Here is a 17,834-nt window from a genome sequence, read left to right on the forward strand (position 1 = left end):
AACTTTTTGATAAATGTTACCTGATGCGGATACAGGATTTGGGTACGGCGGGGGTGTATATATAACAATAACCGACCATTCAAAAACACACCAAACGGCGCCACAAATATACTGCATATTCAAGTGACGATATGCATTTCACGATTGCGTGTGTGTGTGTGTGGGCGTGTGCGTGAGTGTGTGCGCGCGTGTGTGTATGTGTGTGGCAAAAGGCTGTTATAGTTGTCTTTTTTTCAGAAGCACGTGTTGACTTTTCTTATCGGATGTTAAACAAAACAAATAACTAAGCGAACTTGAGTTGTTTCGCTAAAACTACGCCCAACAGACACATTGTGCTTACAAGTAGCATATTATAAACTGGCTTCGCGTGATTGAAAAAAAGGGGAACCTTGGCAAATTTAAGTGGCTGGGGCGTTCGCCGTTTCCGTCCCACTTTAAATCGAGCTATCATAACAAATAGACTATCCGTGTTTGTTCATCGTTGTCTTCAAGACGAAGTGGAAAATAAACAAACGAAATCTAAACTGGTTTCATATGTTTTTTCTAAACATGTAACATGCACGCGGATATTGACAAGTGGCGTTCACAGCTCCGATTAACCTGAAATATACACTGATATGTTAACACACCATTCAGAAGGCATAAAATACAATTTATTATACTTCCCCATATACAACGGATTTTCAAGCATTTTTCGAACACTCAGAATCAGTATTTGATCAATATATACGTCTATTCGGCCTTTAACGACCCATTGTATACAAGTCTTGAACAGATCATGACTTGTTGTTTGTTTACAGCATGTCTTTTCAAATTTACGCAACATTAAACAGCGTTATGCTGTGTTGGCAATTTAAAAAGGCGTAAAACGCCAGAACACCATCTGGAACGAACATATATGCACCATATAAATGTACGTGTTCTTCGTGTGATGGCGAGTTTGAATGGTTACAACGCAAGCACGACAACCGACTGCGCCGATACGACAATTATACCCTGTGTCGTAATTCGTGATGTCGTTTTGGCGCTATTAAAACCGACCAAAATGCTAGAACAATATGGCAGAAATCAGTCAGCATATAAACTGATCATGAAATAAAAGTAGATGAATTCGAATATAAGGCCATTTAGACTGTTTACTTGTCGCCTTCCACGTTAGCAGGAAGCCCGTGTTTTCGTTTGAGGAGTCGGAGATGAACCGGATATCCGCCTCGTTACCCTGGATCTCGAACGGGTCCGGGGCCGTTCCACCACAGAACGGACCTGAGTACAGTAATGATAGACAAATAAAATAATACTTTATTTCATTTCTATTTTATTTTAATTGTTCTTACAACGTCGTGCATTTTAGATTAACACGTTAAGGTCATGTTTTTGTTATGCCCCGAGATCGAATGATCGGGGGTATATTGTTTTTGGCCTGTCTGTCATTGTATGTGTGTGTCTGTCATTGTATGTGTGTGTCTGTCCCAAAACTTTAACCTTGGCCATAACTTTTGCAATATTGACGATAGCAACTTTATATTTGGCATGCATGTGTATCTCATGGAGCTGCATATTTTTAGTAGTGAATGGTCAAGGTCAATGTCATCCTTCAAGGTCAAAGGTCAAATATATGGCTTCAAAGCGCATTATGGGGGCATTGTGTTTCACAAACACAGCTCTTGTTTAAGTTCTTCAATAATTGCTTTTAATTGATGAATGTCAAAACGGGAACTTAAGAACAAGAATATAATTTATCAAAGCAGGTATTCTACCTGAGCTCGACCACTGATCATATGCTTTAAACGATATCATCTTAACCACTCGGCAAACGAAGTATTGTTGCATGCATTTTTTTCTAAAGCAATCTATGTATAGTCACACAACTAAACGACAAGAGAGCTTATATTCATAAGTTGCGCACCTGAGTCATGTATGAAAAACCTAGTGTTTGCTAACTTTTTTATGTTTGTCTATTACGTGCGATTGCAGGAAAGAAGATTTTTAAGCGTTCAGTACATATAGATACAAGTATAACAAGTAACTCCTTGGGCGGGGCCGATTTTGAACCCGGGGCATCAATTGAACAAACTTGGTAGATTACCAACATACTAATATGATGTTATTCGCCAAATATGACACCGCTTACCCTTATGGTTTTAGAGTGTAATATTTGTTAAATTATTTACGAATTAAGTCTATATTAATCGTTGACATGGCTAGGGGCATGATTGAAACAAACTTTGTAGAGAAGCACCGTACGAGGATACTCGCCATATACCAAACCTCTCAGCCTTGTTCAATATGGGAACACACTTTGAAGAGGTTCACCATACGATGTTAACCAACTTAATAAGGGAAAACTATATCATATTGCACATCATCTTTCTTTTTATGCAACGGTAAATTGCAAGTTTTTTTACATAAGGACAAGAAATTTCGCACAGACCTACACATGGATAGTGCGACTGCTGTATGCCTATTTCTTCGAAAAGGGACATAAAATAATAGAAACTCAAGTAACACACAATTATACACAAAGACATACAACGAATTTAGTGGTACACGATATTAAATATAGTTGTATTACATATATGATTACATATATGATAAAAGTGGTAACAGTGTTTATATAAGATTTTAAAAAGTCATCATCAAGTTGAGAGAATTTTAGTATTTTTTTCAAATCAATTTTTTTAAAATTAATATATCATACAATTGACAATTATAATTTCACATGGTAATCGCCTGAATGCAGTCTATGCTACTTCATGGTGATTCGGGTTTCTATTTGAAATCTTAAACTGTGTTGATTTAATGTATATAAGGGAAATATTATTTTCATCGTTTGCGTTGAGGAATTTGAACAAAATTATTTTCCCATAATGGTATGAACGTTTTGGCGAACTGAACGTGTACTCGAGAAAATCGAGTGTGTTTGGCGGTTTTTCGTCATTCAGCTTCGGGAAGCGGACAAGCGACAACGAGCGAGGCTTCAGCTTCGGACAGTCAAATTATAAAGACCTAGTTAATATTGTGTTTGTTTCCTTTTTTGTTTTTTAATTACTATTGAAGTGTGAATGAATTTTCGAACTTAGTTAGGAAATTCAGGTAGTGGTTAACTTAAAGATGACAAACAAAATAGGCAGTTATTGTATATGTGTATGAATGAAATGTTTTTCATTTAGATAACATTACTTTTGTGGATATGTATCTGTTGAATTATTATATCATTTTGATGTGTCTCATGTTTGATGCAGACTGTAAACTGTAGACTGTTAAAAATGTATTGAAAATTGTATGTCTTGTTTTGTTTATTTGTGGTAAGTAAGATAATAAATTGTATTTTATTTGAGATTCGTATAGGGAAGATTCGCATATGATAGTATAGGCCAAATAATACAACTTTGGTTTTAGAGTAGACTGTTTGTAAGTATATGCTACTATCGTGTAGCCGCTGGGGCGTTGCCAGTTTTGACCCCAGCTTGAGGGACGAATATTTTGGCATAGCTGTTTAATCCAGCATTTCACCTAAGCTTACCTTTGTAAGCGTCCAATGAAATTTGATTGAAATTTCCCGCCAGTAGAACAGAAACTTATCGAAATAGAACACGCGCAATCTACAAAGATTTATCACAATTGCATATATAGGTAATTCAATATACTTTTGTGAAGTATATGGTATGATAAGGGATAAACAACTGCGTTTTCAGAATGAATTTATTTTATATTTAATAAAAAGGCTTGAGGGATGCAACTGTTACACAATAAACTCTCGACATCAATACATTTTGTGTGTGCCCTTTTATATTGACAAGATTGTTAGCGCAAGAGCGTTTGTACTTAGAAATTATGTTCTCTCTATGCACTAGCATATTTTTGTTCTCTGTTCTGATATTCGTTTTGACCAAAATATGTTTTTATTGTTTTCAAAATGTACCATTTAACACGTGAACGTATAAAGTTTTAAACAAGTGGTCGTTTCAGCATTGGGCTCATGACCTCACATTGATGCATTGAGTTCCATCCGCAAGGTATAGGGTCAGTTCGTAGGTCAGTAAAAGAATCGTTATATGTTGACTAGAAATATTTTAAATGAAGATATTCGGTGATATTGTTATAATGTGTCAATAATAGATTCTTAATGAGTTTCCTTGATAAGTATTTTTCGGCTTAGCTGTTGAACCCAGTTGTTCACCTAAAATGACCTCTTACATAGCGCAAGCAGATCCGAATGAATACACATCATTTATTCCATTGGCTGATTTGAGCATAATCACACAGACAATTCGCAACATCACCGCGTCTTTGTAACGTAAAATGTAATACTGTTCAGTGTAGGGAGGTGCGGAGCCTGCGGACACACATTCTGACCCACTTACAATTACGGATTATCGGTAATCTTTATCACCAAGACTTTCAGTGTCAGAGCTGGGTCAGTTAATCTTCAGGAAAAGACGGAATAAACACCTTTTTTGATGACACAGTATTGCATTCAAGATATCAAATAACACGAATTTTAAGGAAATAAATGAATAGAAACATATCGATAAATGCCATATGAATTGTATTGTGAGACAAAACTACCGAAATTGTATATTGTCCATGAGATAAGGGACATCGTTTAATTATCTATCATGTGTGACGTATGCAACCCAGAATAGGCCCATATTTGCCAGTTTGCTATTAATAACACAGTGTGACCTCAATGCTCTATAGCAAAGTATCGTGGTCTGATGTTCCATTTACAAGACGCAATAAGATTTTTAAGACCCGCGTCATGCAAAAAATGGGTGTCCATGCAATATGCTTCCAGCGTAGCTACTGCCCTGCCTGTGCATCTGCGAAATTTTGTCAGAATATGCATATTGAAAAGGCTACTATGAAGATACCACGACACCTTGCGTGCTTTTTCATAGCGGAAAGTGTAGCCCTTGACCAGACTGCGAAAGTGCATATGCCATAAGACCAATGTTCACATGACGCGGATGTAACAGCGTTACTTGAATGTGTGGAAAGAAAACTGCGTCTTAATCAAATATCAACATAACATATGTTTCGATGACGAAGATGGGGGTACAAATGATGTGATCTCGCCTAGTAAAAGTTGCATCTACTAACACTTGTATGTGGTTTAATGTAACGAGCGCTTCATAACAAATATTTCATGCAACAATACTCTAATTTAATAACGTCAACTTTCTACTTTCATTGCAAAGTCAGGATGTACACCGAATATCTTTTTAAAAAGATATTTCTTGTTTATTAATTTGACAATTATTATTCAACCATATTTACCAATTTATTTAGCATGCGCGATGCTATTAAAAATCGAATCAAATAACAACGTCCAGAAAACCACTAAAACAGTTCTGTTCGAAGAACGCGCGTCTAAATATTTCAAATATGTATTGATGATTAACGTGTGGCCTGTTGACTTATATGTTTTCAATTCATTTCCATTCTTCTCATGTATGTCTGTTCTGTATCTACCGGTATAGATATTTGATCAATTATATCTAATAATGCGGAATAAGCCATGTAATCTGGCACAACACCCCATGACTGATTGGCGCGTGATGCAGTTAAGAACTGCGCATAAAAAGGCATTCGCTATCTTTGACCACATTGTTAAAACTCTTCATCTTTAACCAACACCAACCACAATAAACGCCGTATATCTTTAAAAAAAGATATTTCTTACTTTAAATTTCCATTTAAAATGTAGTTGTATATGTTATATGTTACACAATTTGAAAAACTTTGAAAGAAGGTCACCGAAGGATCATTCCTTTAAAACTTCGTTAAAATATGTCAAGAGAGTTAGAAGGAGAGCTCGTTTGATGATAAAGTTAACACACCCCACACGTGAACTCATTCAAACAAGTGAGCTAAAATCAACAGAAGCACTCCAAATAAGTCGATGGTATCGCGTTTGTAATTTTATCATGTTCCCGGTTTCGGAAGAAAATGTATTTTTTATTTGAGTCTTCATAATTATTGTAATGTTCTCTCCCTAATACTTAGAGTTTTTCTGTTTGTCATATGTTACAATATGTTGTAAAATTGTCATTTCGACACTATGAGATCAATCGCTCTATATGATATATATCAGCAATCATGGCAAGAAAACAATACGCAAAGGGAACTTCTTCTGAAATGTATTATTTATACCACAACATACCACTTACTATTTTATTTCACGTAAACAGTGTTTTGGCTGCACAATGATCATTGTCGAAACTGGCCGAGCATTCGTTTCTTAAGTTTAAAGTACCATTGAAGAAAAAAGCGATCGTTATAACTTATGTAAAGTAATAATATGTTACCATGAGACTGGTGGCCTTGCTTCGATTCGACGATGACATAGTCGTATGAACATCTGAGGTCGTCCTCCAGGTGGAAACGAGGATCGAACTCGAATGCGATACTCTGAAAGCACGGCGGTCAGCGCGTTAAAAATGTACACACAAACAACTGCAGGAATTTTCGAATGAAATAAACGTGTGTGTGTTTAAGCCAGTAAAATAACATTAATCACAATGAAAACTGCCTATGACCGGAAAGCATGTTATGAAGGTTCGGTAAAAAAAAACATGCGCAACTATTTGATCAAAGTTTCACATAAAACAACTATTTGACTAAATACATAAAAGTGAAAACGGTGTAATTGTAATATTCAGGTTTTTTAAATCGATGAGTGACCATTAGAGCAATACTGCATCCAAGCGCAAGCGTTGTACTCGCCATTTTAGGCCCTTTTAAGGCGCCATGTTAATTTTTCAGTTCCAAAGACAATACTGGTCATTATTCATTGAGACCTTTATCAAACCGGTTTCCTGCAAAAGAAACATGGCATAACCGTGCACTCGCGCACCTTGGTTCCGGAAGGGGCGGTCACGTGGTACGTGCACTGGGCTGCTCCGGGGTAGCTGAGGGGGTAGTCGGGACTGCTGATGTTGCCGAAAGTTCCGGTGAAGTCTCTAATGCCACACGCTCTGCTGTCTGTTCATACGGTGGAAACGCACGTTCGTAATGAAACTACTCATATTATCACAATTACGTATTGGATTATTGTGGCTACCATTACCTGGCAACCTAAAGGGTTATACTGGTTGTACATATTCGACATCAGGTCACACATTCTTCATCACGCAGTTTGTCAGTTTAACTGTTTCATGATGGCATATTTACTTAAGGGGAATCTATCCTTTTGATAGTTCCATTTTAGAAATATTGCATACCGCGATTCCTTAATAAATCACAAAATGTCGCATGTTTGCTCTGATAAGCAAATTCACGTGCTTTAATTCCTACTATGTTTATATGCTACATAAATTTACCGATTAAAGTTAAGGCTTAAAACTAACAGTTTATATTAAATCGCAAGGTGACTTTAATTATATCTACCGGTACTTATTTGAGGATTACGACAAAATAAGGACCGTAGAATAATCGTGTTTACTATTTTAACTATTTTACTGAGGCCCTGCCCTATTTGCTACGAGATGTCGATGATCACCTACTTGAGAACGACACCGCTGTTGTGAAGAAGTTACTGAAGATGTTAGTGGAGAAGTGTGATGATCCCGAGCAGGCCGGACCGGACTCGTCCGAGTTGTCGCCGCAGTCGTTGTCTCCGTCGCACACAAAGTAGCTCGGGATACATGGGTTCTGAAGGAACGAAACACGGACACACCGGAACTCGTTGAAGCCGCAGGAAGTGAGAGAGGGCGCTGTGAAGAATATAGCAAAATACAATCATGGTAATTATTAACTTTGACCGAAGCGAAGTTGAAGATATTAAAATGGAATGTATGGTTGTCATCTCAATTCAATGTGCCATGCAAAATACTAATAGGACGGTTATGGTAAAGCCTGGTTTCGAGCCCGCTTCCCAATTCAGTTATACATGTACTACATGTGTATGACTAAACCAGATTCTACGGACCATTCATGTACAATGACATCAACTTATGCCAATCTAGTGTTATGCTGCGGGAAAAAATGTGAACAACGTGCTAATTTCAATCACTCTGCCTTACATGTGTTTCGACAGGAAGTCTCGTCGCTGTCATCCCCGCAGTCATCCTGTCCGTCACACCGGTAGCTGCCGGTGATACAGCGCCCGTTAGTGCACAGAAACTGGCCCTGCCGACAGGTATCTGCGGTCAGAGAAAAAATACAAACCACTGCATAGTGAAAATAACCCATGACCTAATTGACCTAATTGACACCAATTTCCAACAACTTTTCCTGGAAAACATTTTATTTTCAATCTTATGCTAAAAATAATCAGGATAATATCATCCTGGCGGTAGGTTGCCTCCTTTTTTTAGTTCCTAAAAACAAAATAAAGTTATTACGGTCGTAGTTCACAACGCTTACGGATGATGTGATCCGTGAAGTTGTAGAAGAACTCAAAACCACGAAAGCCTGTCGCGTGGTCGGTGACAAAGTTGAGGGTGAGGAAACGCTGGGTGGAGGATATGGGCAGGAACGTGTGCCCGCAGAAGCGGCCCAGGCTCGTGGCGCCGGTCGAGTTGCCGTCAAACAACTCCACGTAATCGTACTGGCAGCTGCATGAACGGAAACGATTGTAAGTCAAATGATGAGCGACCTATCATATGGAAGATAATATTGCTTTTACGGAGTAGCATAACTAGTAAGACGCTGTGCGAATACTAGTATTAAGCTATCATTATACGGGCAATAGGCAATATTTTCCCCCGCAGTTCCAGAGAATTTAGGCATATAATATCAGAAAGAAACACTAAACGTGTTTCGTGTTTCAATTCCAGGCAAGCTACTAGAGGTGCGTTTATAGTTAAAATCTCATTTTTTTAAATAAAAAGCAGCACCGTTTATTCCCTGGGAATCAAGTGTTGCGTTGAAAAGTATGGGTTTAAAATTCAGTTGTTAATACCGTGTATATATATATATATATATATATATATATATATATATATATATATATATATATATATATATATATATATATATATATATATAAGATAAATAAAGTATTGTTCTTTCGGCATTCTTCTATGCTTGTTTGTTGAATAAATAACACGAATTATCGCAGCCCTATGAAGAAAACTACTGATCTTTAATAGCGTTATTACAAAACAATTCAAGTGAAAAAATTCTTTCGACAATGCTGATTCTTTATCATGACAATGTTTTATAAAGCAGAACTTTAACAAAAGGTAAGCATGCCTTCATACTTATAATCTCCCTCGACATTGAATGTATTGGCCACGAGCTGCACCATCTTGCCAGGTGGCGCCTCTATGGTCCACAGGCAGTCGAGGTCCTTGCCGTAGTCATGGCCGTGGTCGTAACCGGCGTGACTCCGGATGATACCGTTATCGCTCGTGTAGTACGACTGGTTCCCGCACTGGAACGAACGCTGGACGACTGGGTGAACAAGAGGAAAGACATAGTGTACATAGAGGTCTACAGCTACAAGTAACTTGTACTTTTCATAAACGATTAATGAAATAGTAAATAGTAAACCCACCACACTACATGATATAACTATGTGTTACATCAATAATTACGCATATTACAAGCAATGTATGGAATCGTGCACTGGAACGTCATCCTTAGTGCTACTGGAACACGTAATGAGCAAAATAATGAGAGGGAAGTTTATGAACATCTTGTCTTTCGTTTAGATTTGCACCTTAAATGTATAGATGTATAAATACATTTTTCAGACTAATGCGTGTATTCAATTTAATTATTTTATTATTTTGTTCCGTTCAGAAAAAAGACAATTTAAATGACTAAGAGCATTAAAAACACTACATTTCAATGAAAGAGATCAGTCGAAGAATATACACGACTTACTTCCAGCGTGTACCAATGCAAACAGCGCGCAGAAGATAGCTGTATTCAGTGTGGACATGACGAGGGAAACAACTTAATAGTACAATGGAGAGAGGTGCCACTTATTTTATCCCACATCTTGCTATCTTTTATGACATCATACACTCAATTAAGAAACTTCTTACGAGACATTAATTTCAATCATTAAAGGCACTTTCCTTAAAAAAAAACCACTTTCAAACATATAACAGTAGATGGGGATATTTATTGCCATAAGATAAAACTCTAAATCTCTAGAAATTATTTTTATTTATTTTGAAATCTTGCCTTTCCTTATGATAATAAAATGTCCGTTACTGAAATAATAAAAATTGGTTATAAATAAATTCTGCTCTTATAATTTCTGAGTTGATAATTTCTGAATATATCATATTTATCTGATTAATTATGTATTGTGGAATAAAATGACTCTACAACCGGTGATGAGATTCATATCCGCGACCCACGCATATATTAAAGTTGACAAACACGTTTAAACTTTTATTATTCTATCCTCCCCCAAACTGATTCAAAGAAAAAAACAAGAATAAATAATTGGTCTTGCCTTCACACGAACAGTTGTTTATAAATCTTATAAAACAAGAATTAACGTAATGCATATACAATGTATTTACAAAACCCCATTTAGCATAACATTATAAGTACGTACATGAACAAATTAAATGATGTTTACAACTCTTCCTCGTTTTGGTATATGCATAGTAAGTCAGTTCACTGTCAATTATACGACAAGCAGTAGTGGAAACATGACGATTCGCCTTCGTCTCGACACATTCCGGTTTCCAACAATAATCTAAAATATGACATTAAATTATATGTTTACTCCAGGAACTCCTGTAAAAACACTTAGTTTTGTACGAATTGTTCTTTTATTGCAGTTGTAGCAGTCATTGATGATCTCTGTTCAGCGTCGTTTGGACTAAAATATACCTACCGCTCTTTAAAGGATCTTTTCACGTTTTGGTAAATTGACAAAATTGAAAAAAGTTGTTTCAGATTCGCAAATTATCGTTTAAGTTATGATATTTGTGAGGAAACAGTAATACTGAACATTTACTATGGTCTAATATAGCCGTTATATGCATCTTTTGATGATTTAAAAACCTGAAAATTATATAGCGTTGCAACTCGAAACGATTGAATAATTTGGAGAGTTCTGTTGTTGTCGTTTAATTTTGTGAAACTGCGAAGATTGCTTATATGAAGTATAAAATACATGTCAGATTCATACTTGGCAGGATGGCCGAGTGGTCTAATTGGTTTTTACTCCAGGACTCCGGGGGTCACTGGTTCGAGCGCTGTTTTTCCTTTTTTTAATTTTATTCTTGACTTTTTACTGGAGCTTTTTAGACCCAATGTTTTCATTTATCAATATAAAACATGTAATGACAAACTTCAAAACATGCCAAAATCTGTGAAAAGGCCCCTTTAATTGAGTTTTTCTGATGGCTAAAATATTTAGAAATGTGATATGGAAGGTAGCTAGATAAGAATTCCAACGTGACGCTCGGTCGCATTTTGGTGACAAAATTCTTAACGCTCCCAAATGTCCTGTGTAATGTTACTCAGAGGAAACACACCATATCGGTCAGACAAAATGATGCTTGGTTTCGTTCAACAAGTGCACACATAGGTGAACACTACGTTGCTCTTAATAAGTACAAAAAGACGCATCTATTTGTTCTGGGAAACTCTTTCCGACGCAACTGTCGAACCCAGGTTTTGACCTTTATGAACAGCCCATTAAATGTTGCAAGAATTTCCCGCGAGCAGGCCGAATGATTAACTGGAATTTTCGCATTCGTTAAAACAAGTATATTTAATAGCCAAAAAGGCTAAAAGGCTAAAACAATCAATTGTGGTGTGAAAACCTGCTTGACAGGCATTGCTCTGTAGTTAAGCGGAAAGAACGTGACGCGTTGGAAATCCCCATTTATTTTGAGTATTTGTACGTACGATACATACCGGTAGACTTTTCGGTTCTGCAACTTATAGGAGGATACGTGTCAGTACCAGTCTTTTTCCTACGATTAACTGACGTTACTATATTGTCGAAATGTTAATATCGGAACCAACATTAGTTTTACTGCCAGTTCGCCAAAAACACGCATTAATTGAGGGTCTTATAAGAAACGTTCGCTTAAACTCAACAGAAAATACCAAAAAGGTTTGTTTTGATCATTTTCGATAGTATTGTGTTTGATATATTTTTAAATAATACTTATATTACTATTAAAACCAGCTTTTCGCATCGATGACACACTTCGTATTTTGACTCGTTACTCGTCTGGGAAAGACATAATGGACTATCGTTAAACGTTGAAAAAAAAAACAGTATCGCTTTCAAGATGAGGAAACAAAAACTTCCGAAATATTATAAAGTCATGATAAAACGGAAATAGTTTCATTATCTTACCACAAATGTTTGCCGTACGTGGTTAGTCAGTATGGAAATCGTTCTTGAAAGACTGACTTGGCTACCAAAATTTGCCAGTGTGCTGTAAAAACTGTTTGAATTGAATATCCTATCGAAAAGTGTTTTGCTTAGATGTTCCATTCATGAAAAACAAAGAGAGTTTTATATAAATTTTAAGACCCGCGTCATGTGAAAATTGGTCTTATGCCATATAATACTAGCGCATCTTGAAGTCTGGTCAGGAGATACCTAATGAGACCTTGCGTGATTTATAGCAGACAGCGCAGCTCCTGACGAGACTGCGCAATTGCGCAGACTAGGCTTGAGGTACGCTAGCCGAATCGCCATAACACCTTTTTTCGCATGACGCGACTCTGAAAGAGTGATTTGAATGTGTCGACAGAAAACTGCGTATAAATCAAATATTAAAATACCATTTATTTCGATGGTAAACATAAACTAATAATAAGCAATGTTGGGACACATATGATGCGATCTCCCTTAGTTAATTTTTATTTACGACCATTTACGTGTGGCTTGAATATACGCGCATTGAATAACACACATTTCATATATGCGACTTACAAGAGTTGTAAACTGTTTTTGAATTTAATTTTTTAAAAGCGTATTTTTCTTACTTAATTTCAAAGTCAGGATATTATATGTTAGCGTTTCCGATTGCGAAAATCGCCTGTGGCGATTGAATTCAACTGGCGATTAAAGTTGAAAATGTAAAAGAAAATCAAGGTTTCTCTAATAGTATATCTGTATTCCCTACTTTAAAATAGCACTCAGTATCTACTTCTACGCGCTGATAGCCATAAACACCCCATTGGGTAATAGATAATCCACTGATAAGAGATAGCATTACGTGCGTGTCGAATATTCAAGCCATATGACACAGTATGTGTGCTGACACAGATGCGTCACGAGAAATTCCCAGGTAACTTTCTAGTCGCCAAACGTTGATGTTCACCGTCCAATCGGTTACGAGAATGCTAATGAGAGGGGAACTAGCGAATATTATATTATATAAGTTACTTCACATCAGCACCACAACAATAAATTATGACCACAACATGTGCTCGCGACCACAACACTTTCAAAACAACAGGTACAATGCCTTTTTTTCATTCAGCAGAGGTTACGAATTTTTGTGTAGCCGAGCATAGTTATTAAAAAAACGAATATAAAACGGGATTTTCTGTACAAAAATTAATATTATCGTAAAAATATGCGACTTGTTCATTGTCAGCATCACATGAACCAACATTTGTTAAGTCATTGAGGTTAGGATCGATATCGGATTTTTGTCAAGAAATTTGCCAAAATAGTAAACAATATTAATATTCGTATCGAATAGCATTCTCCGATTTTTTAATTAAGGTCTGTATGTCTTCGGGAAACGTAAAAAACAAAATCGTACTCGCCGTTTGCATCCATTTTTTGAAATTGCCACCACAACGGAAGCTGCATTGCGACATTTTACGCAAATAACACGAGCGTTGTGGTCGCAATGATTCCACCCCGTGTTACCGCAGATAGATTACAAAGTAATTGCAGTTTTACCATTTACGTAATATAAAACGGTTATTAATACAGTACATTAGAAGCCCATAAACACTCGAAATCAACGAATATTTTGTACAATATTTCGAAAAATAAAGTAAATACATAAAATGTGGTCTGGTAACAGATTTTACGCGATACAAAATGCTCGTTTTTATTTTTGTATGTGACAATATCATCTCATCTCATCTTCGCCTGTGGTTCCATCTGGGACATAGGTCGCCAACCAGCTTCCTCCGGGCGTCTCGGTTCTGGGCAAGTCTCTCCAGCTGCCCACATGTTTGGCCCATCTGCTTAGCATCTGCATCCAGGTCACGGCGCCAGGTGTTTCTATGCCGCCCTCTTTTCCTTTTCCCTTGGGGGTTCCATGTGAGAGATTGCCTTGTCGTATTTGATGCAGGCTTGCGAAGGGTGTTGCCTATCTACCGCCAACGTGTCTGAAGGATGTCTTCTTCAACTGGCTGCTGCTTTGTTCTTCTCCATAATTCTTCGATGGAGATCTTGTCTGGCCAGCGGATCTTGATGAAGACCTGTATTTTCTTTATGGTGGTGACAGTGGTTCTCCAGGTCTCTGTTGCATATAGGAGTAGTGGTTTCACGATGGTATTGAAGAGCCTAATCTTGGTCGTGATGTCAATTTCGCCGGATCCCCAGATGTTCTTCAGCTGATGGAAGGCTGCTCGTGCTTTACCGATGCGGGTTCTGATATCTGCATCCGTTCCTCCCTGAATGCTACCGAAATAGGTGAAGCTGTCCACCTCATCCAGCTCCTCGCCTTGGACTGTGATGGGTGTGTTGTTGGATGCGTTGGTCCTGAATACCTTGCTTTTCCTCTGTTGATGGTGAGGCCCAGTCTAGCTGAATTGTCAGCTAACATGTTTGTTGTTGGGTGTGGGAAAGAAGAGCCAAATCATCAGCAAAGTCGAGGTCTTCCAACTGTTTCCAGAGTGTCCACTGAATCCCATTCCGCTTCTGCTCCGTCTATGTCTTCATTATCCAATTATATGGCAAGTAATAACATCAAAGGTGAGAGTAAGCAACCTTGCCTCACACCGGTTTTCACTTTAAAGGCATCCGTGAGCTGTCTGCCATGAACGATTCTGCAGGTCATTCCTTCATAAGACTTCCTGACGATGTTGGTGATCTTTCCTGGCACTCCGTAGTGTCTCAGAAGTCTACAGAGGTATTCACGGTCAAAGCCGTCGAACGCCTTTTTATAGTCAATGAAGTTGACATTCAACGGCGAATTCCACTCCAAGGATTGTTCCAGAATGATGCGCAGGGTTGCGATCTGATCCGTGCACAATCTCTCCTTTCGAAAGCCTGCTTGTTGGTCACGGAGATGCGGATCTACTGCGTCCTTCATTCGGTTCAACAGGATGCGTTTAAACACCTTTTCTGGGATGGACAACATTGTGATTCCTCCGTAGTTGGAGCATGAACTGAGGTCGACTTTCTTGGGCAGCTTGATGAGGTAATCCTCTTTCCTCTCTGTTGGAATTTCTTCTTCTTCCTATATCTTGCTGAAGAGCGGGTGTAGTAGCTCCACACTGGTCTCCACGCCAACCTTAAGTGCTTCTGCCGGTACGCTGTCAGGTTCTGCAGATTTGCCGTTCTTCAATTGCATGATGGCGCTGCTGATCTCTTCTTTTGTGGGAGTGAAGCGATTGATTAGAATATCGCTTGTAGCTGGCAAAATCTCCGATGGGTTTGCAGGAGCTGGCCTGTTGCGTAGCTCCTGGAAGTGCTCAATCCAACTCTTCTTCTGCCCTTCGTCATGTGTTATTACTCCTCCATTTTTGTCCCTTACTGGCCTCTCTGGCTTGGCAAACTTTGCTGCTAATCTTTAGGTGATGGAGTACAGATCCATCTGATAGGCTGTCTCTTCGCCTCTGTTGCAAGCGTCTCTATGTAGTTGCGCTTGTTTGCTCTAATACTTAGCTTGACGCTCCTGTTTGCTTCTGTGTACTCTTCTTGTGCTTTCACTTTTTCGGCTCATGGTCTGCTGTTGTTTACACTTGCCTATTTTTCTCCTCTTTCCGCAACTTTCTGAAGCGTCTCTGCTGATATCCACTCCTTGTGGGTGTAAGACTTGGAGCCCAGTTCTTATTGGCATGTTAAAGTCACTGCTTCTTTCACGTTCTGTCACTTCTGCTATATCGTCTCTTCTTCAAGCAGCTCCTCTAGGACCTGGAACATTTCGGAGCGAGTGACCTTGAACTCTTCTTGCTTCCAGTGTGGCAGTGTTGTAACGTTGGCGTTGGCTGGGATCCCTGTCCAACTCTTCTTCAGCTTTAGTTTCAATCGGGCGACCAGGAGATCATGGTCCGAAGCCACGTCTGCTCCTCGCTTGAAACGTACATCCTGAAGAGAGTGGCGAAACTTCCTTGCGATGCACACATGGTCAATCTGGTTCTCCGTTGACAGGTTTGGTGACACTCAAGTTGCCTTGTGTATCCTTCTGTGATGGAAAACACTTCCTCCGATGACCAGGTTACTTGTGGCGCACAGGTCTGCGAATCTCTCCCAGTTGTCATTCAGCTCTCCTAACCCTTGCTTCCGCATGATCTCCTCATATCCTCATTTGTCACTGTCGATCTTGGCGTTGAAGTCACTCATTAAAATGATGATGTTTTTCTTTCGTCTGTCTTGTATGATGGTTGACAGTCTATTGTAAAAGGTGTACTTCTCATCCTCTTTATAGTCGTTCGTCGGCGGTAGCACTGGATTATGTCCATGTTGATCCTCTTCTTCTTTGTAAGGAAAGAGGCCGTCCCACCCGATGAGCGCTCTTTGTGCCGACTTGGAAAGCATCAGGGCTACTCCCTGTGTGTGTGCTGCATCCTCCTGCTCATGTCCCGAGAACAACAGTAACTCACCGGAAGCCAGTCGCTTTTGACCAGAGCCAGTCCATCTTGATTCACTGATCCCTAAGATGGTGAGGTTGAACTTCCTCATCTCTGCGGCCACTTGTGCTGTCTTCCCGGTCTCGTACATGGTTCGGACATTTCATGTACTGATGGTGGTTGTGGTGGTTGTGGTCCTGGTGGAGATGATGGTCTTCGGCCTGAAGGCTTTCAGTTGAAAACCGTCGTCATACGTCCTCCAGCTGGAAGTCCACCTTTTCCCAGGTCCGTGATGTCTGTTGTTATTTTATTCTGGCGTTTCTGTAGCAATACTGTTTTAACAGGGTAGGGTAGCTAGCCCTACGCCCAACCATCATCCTTTTTCAGCGCGGGCTTGGAACCGTCCTTGGCGGAGTTATGTGACAATATTTTCCGTGTGAATTTGCGGTGCCGATATCCGAACATTTACGAGCGAACGCGAGATTGGCTTCGGGCAGCGTCCAAAGCAGACCTAGTTCTCACCAATACGGAGTTCGTGGCAGGAAATTAACATGGAATACATTGTGGAACAAAATTAAAAACGAGAATTGTGTATCTCATTAAATCTAGGTTACCATAGCGTTGAAATTTCGGCTAATGCTATACGAAACACTGATTATTTATGGGTTATGTTTTATTTTGAAATATTTTGCGAAATATTCGTATCTTTTGCGTATTTATGTGAATATAACGACATTGTCGGGCATAATCATCACAACGTTTAACTATATACAATGGTTACTTATGAAAAGTTAAAAGCTAATGATGAGCAATTGAATCCGTATGGATTCATAAGTTGTGAAAACAATAACCTTTATCAAATAAACACGGTATCAATTTAATTCCAGTATATGTTTATTTCATCATTTCCATTAATAAAACTGATTTACATCGTTTTCCACGTGATAATACTTGCTGCTCCAATCCCCTTTGAACGCATCTACAGGGTATTCCATGCACTAGACATGTACGACAAGTAATACACGTGTTTTAATAAGAGAGCGTCGTCTGTCAAGTTTAACGCATTTAAAGCGTGCGTGTTGCAATACAACAGATGCTGTAACTAAATATAGACACGAAACTTAACA

At 38.6% G+C, this 17,834-nt stretch overlaps 1 protein-coding gene across 1 annotated transcript; it reads right to left on the minus strand.

The window, feature by feature from the left end:
• Positions 1-524: 524 nt before the first annotated feature.
• LOC127868415 (low-density lipoprotein receptor-related protein 12-like) lies at positions 525-9,969 on the minus strand. Its single transcript, XM_052410184.1, has 9 exons — positions 9,838-9,969; positions 9,210-9,402; positions 8,371-8,561; positions 8,028-8,147; positions 7,509-7,718; positions 6,860-6,987; positions 6,312-6,414; positions 1,141-1,263; positions 525-600 (listed from the first exon to the last, which is right to left on the minus strand). Exons 1-9 carry the CDS (start codon positions 9,893-9,895, stop codon positions 596-598), a joined length of 1,131 nt encoding a protein of 376 aa, XP_052266144.1. The 5' UTR covers positions 9,896-9,969; the 3' UTR covers positions 525-595.
• Positions 9,970-17,834: the final 7,865 nt, after the last annotated feature.

This window comes from Dreissena polymorpha, chromosome 2, assembly GCF_020536995.1.
Source record: "Dreissena polymorpha isolate Duluth1 chromosome 2, UMN_Dpol_1.0, whole genome shotgun sequence".
Lineage (NCBI taxonomy): Eukaryota > Metazoa > Mollusca > Bivalvia > Myida > Dreissenidae > Dreissena > Dreissena polymorpha.

Coding starts and splice junctions, on each gene's coding strand:
- LOC127868415 (XM_052410184.1), bottom strand. CDS start 9,895: ATGTCCACACTGAATACAGCTATCTTCTGCGCGCTGTTTGCATTGGTA. Junction 9,403..9,837: donor TGCATTGGTACACGCTGGAA/GTAAGTCGTGTA, acceptor TTGTTCACCCAG/TCGTCCAGCGTTCGTTCCAG. Junction 7,719..8,027: donor GACTTCCTGTCGAAACACAT/GTAAGGCAGAGT, acceptor TATTCTTCACAG/CGCCCTCTCTCACTTCCTGC.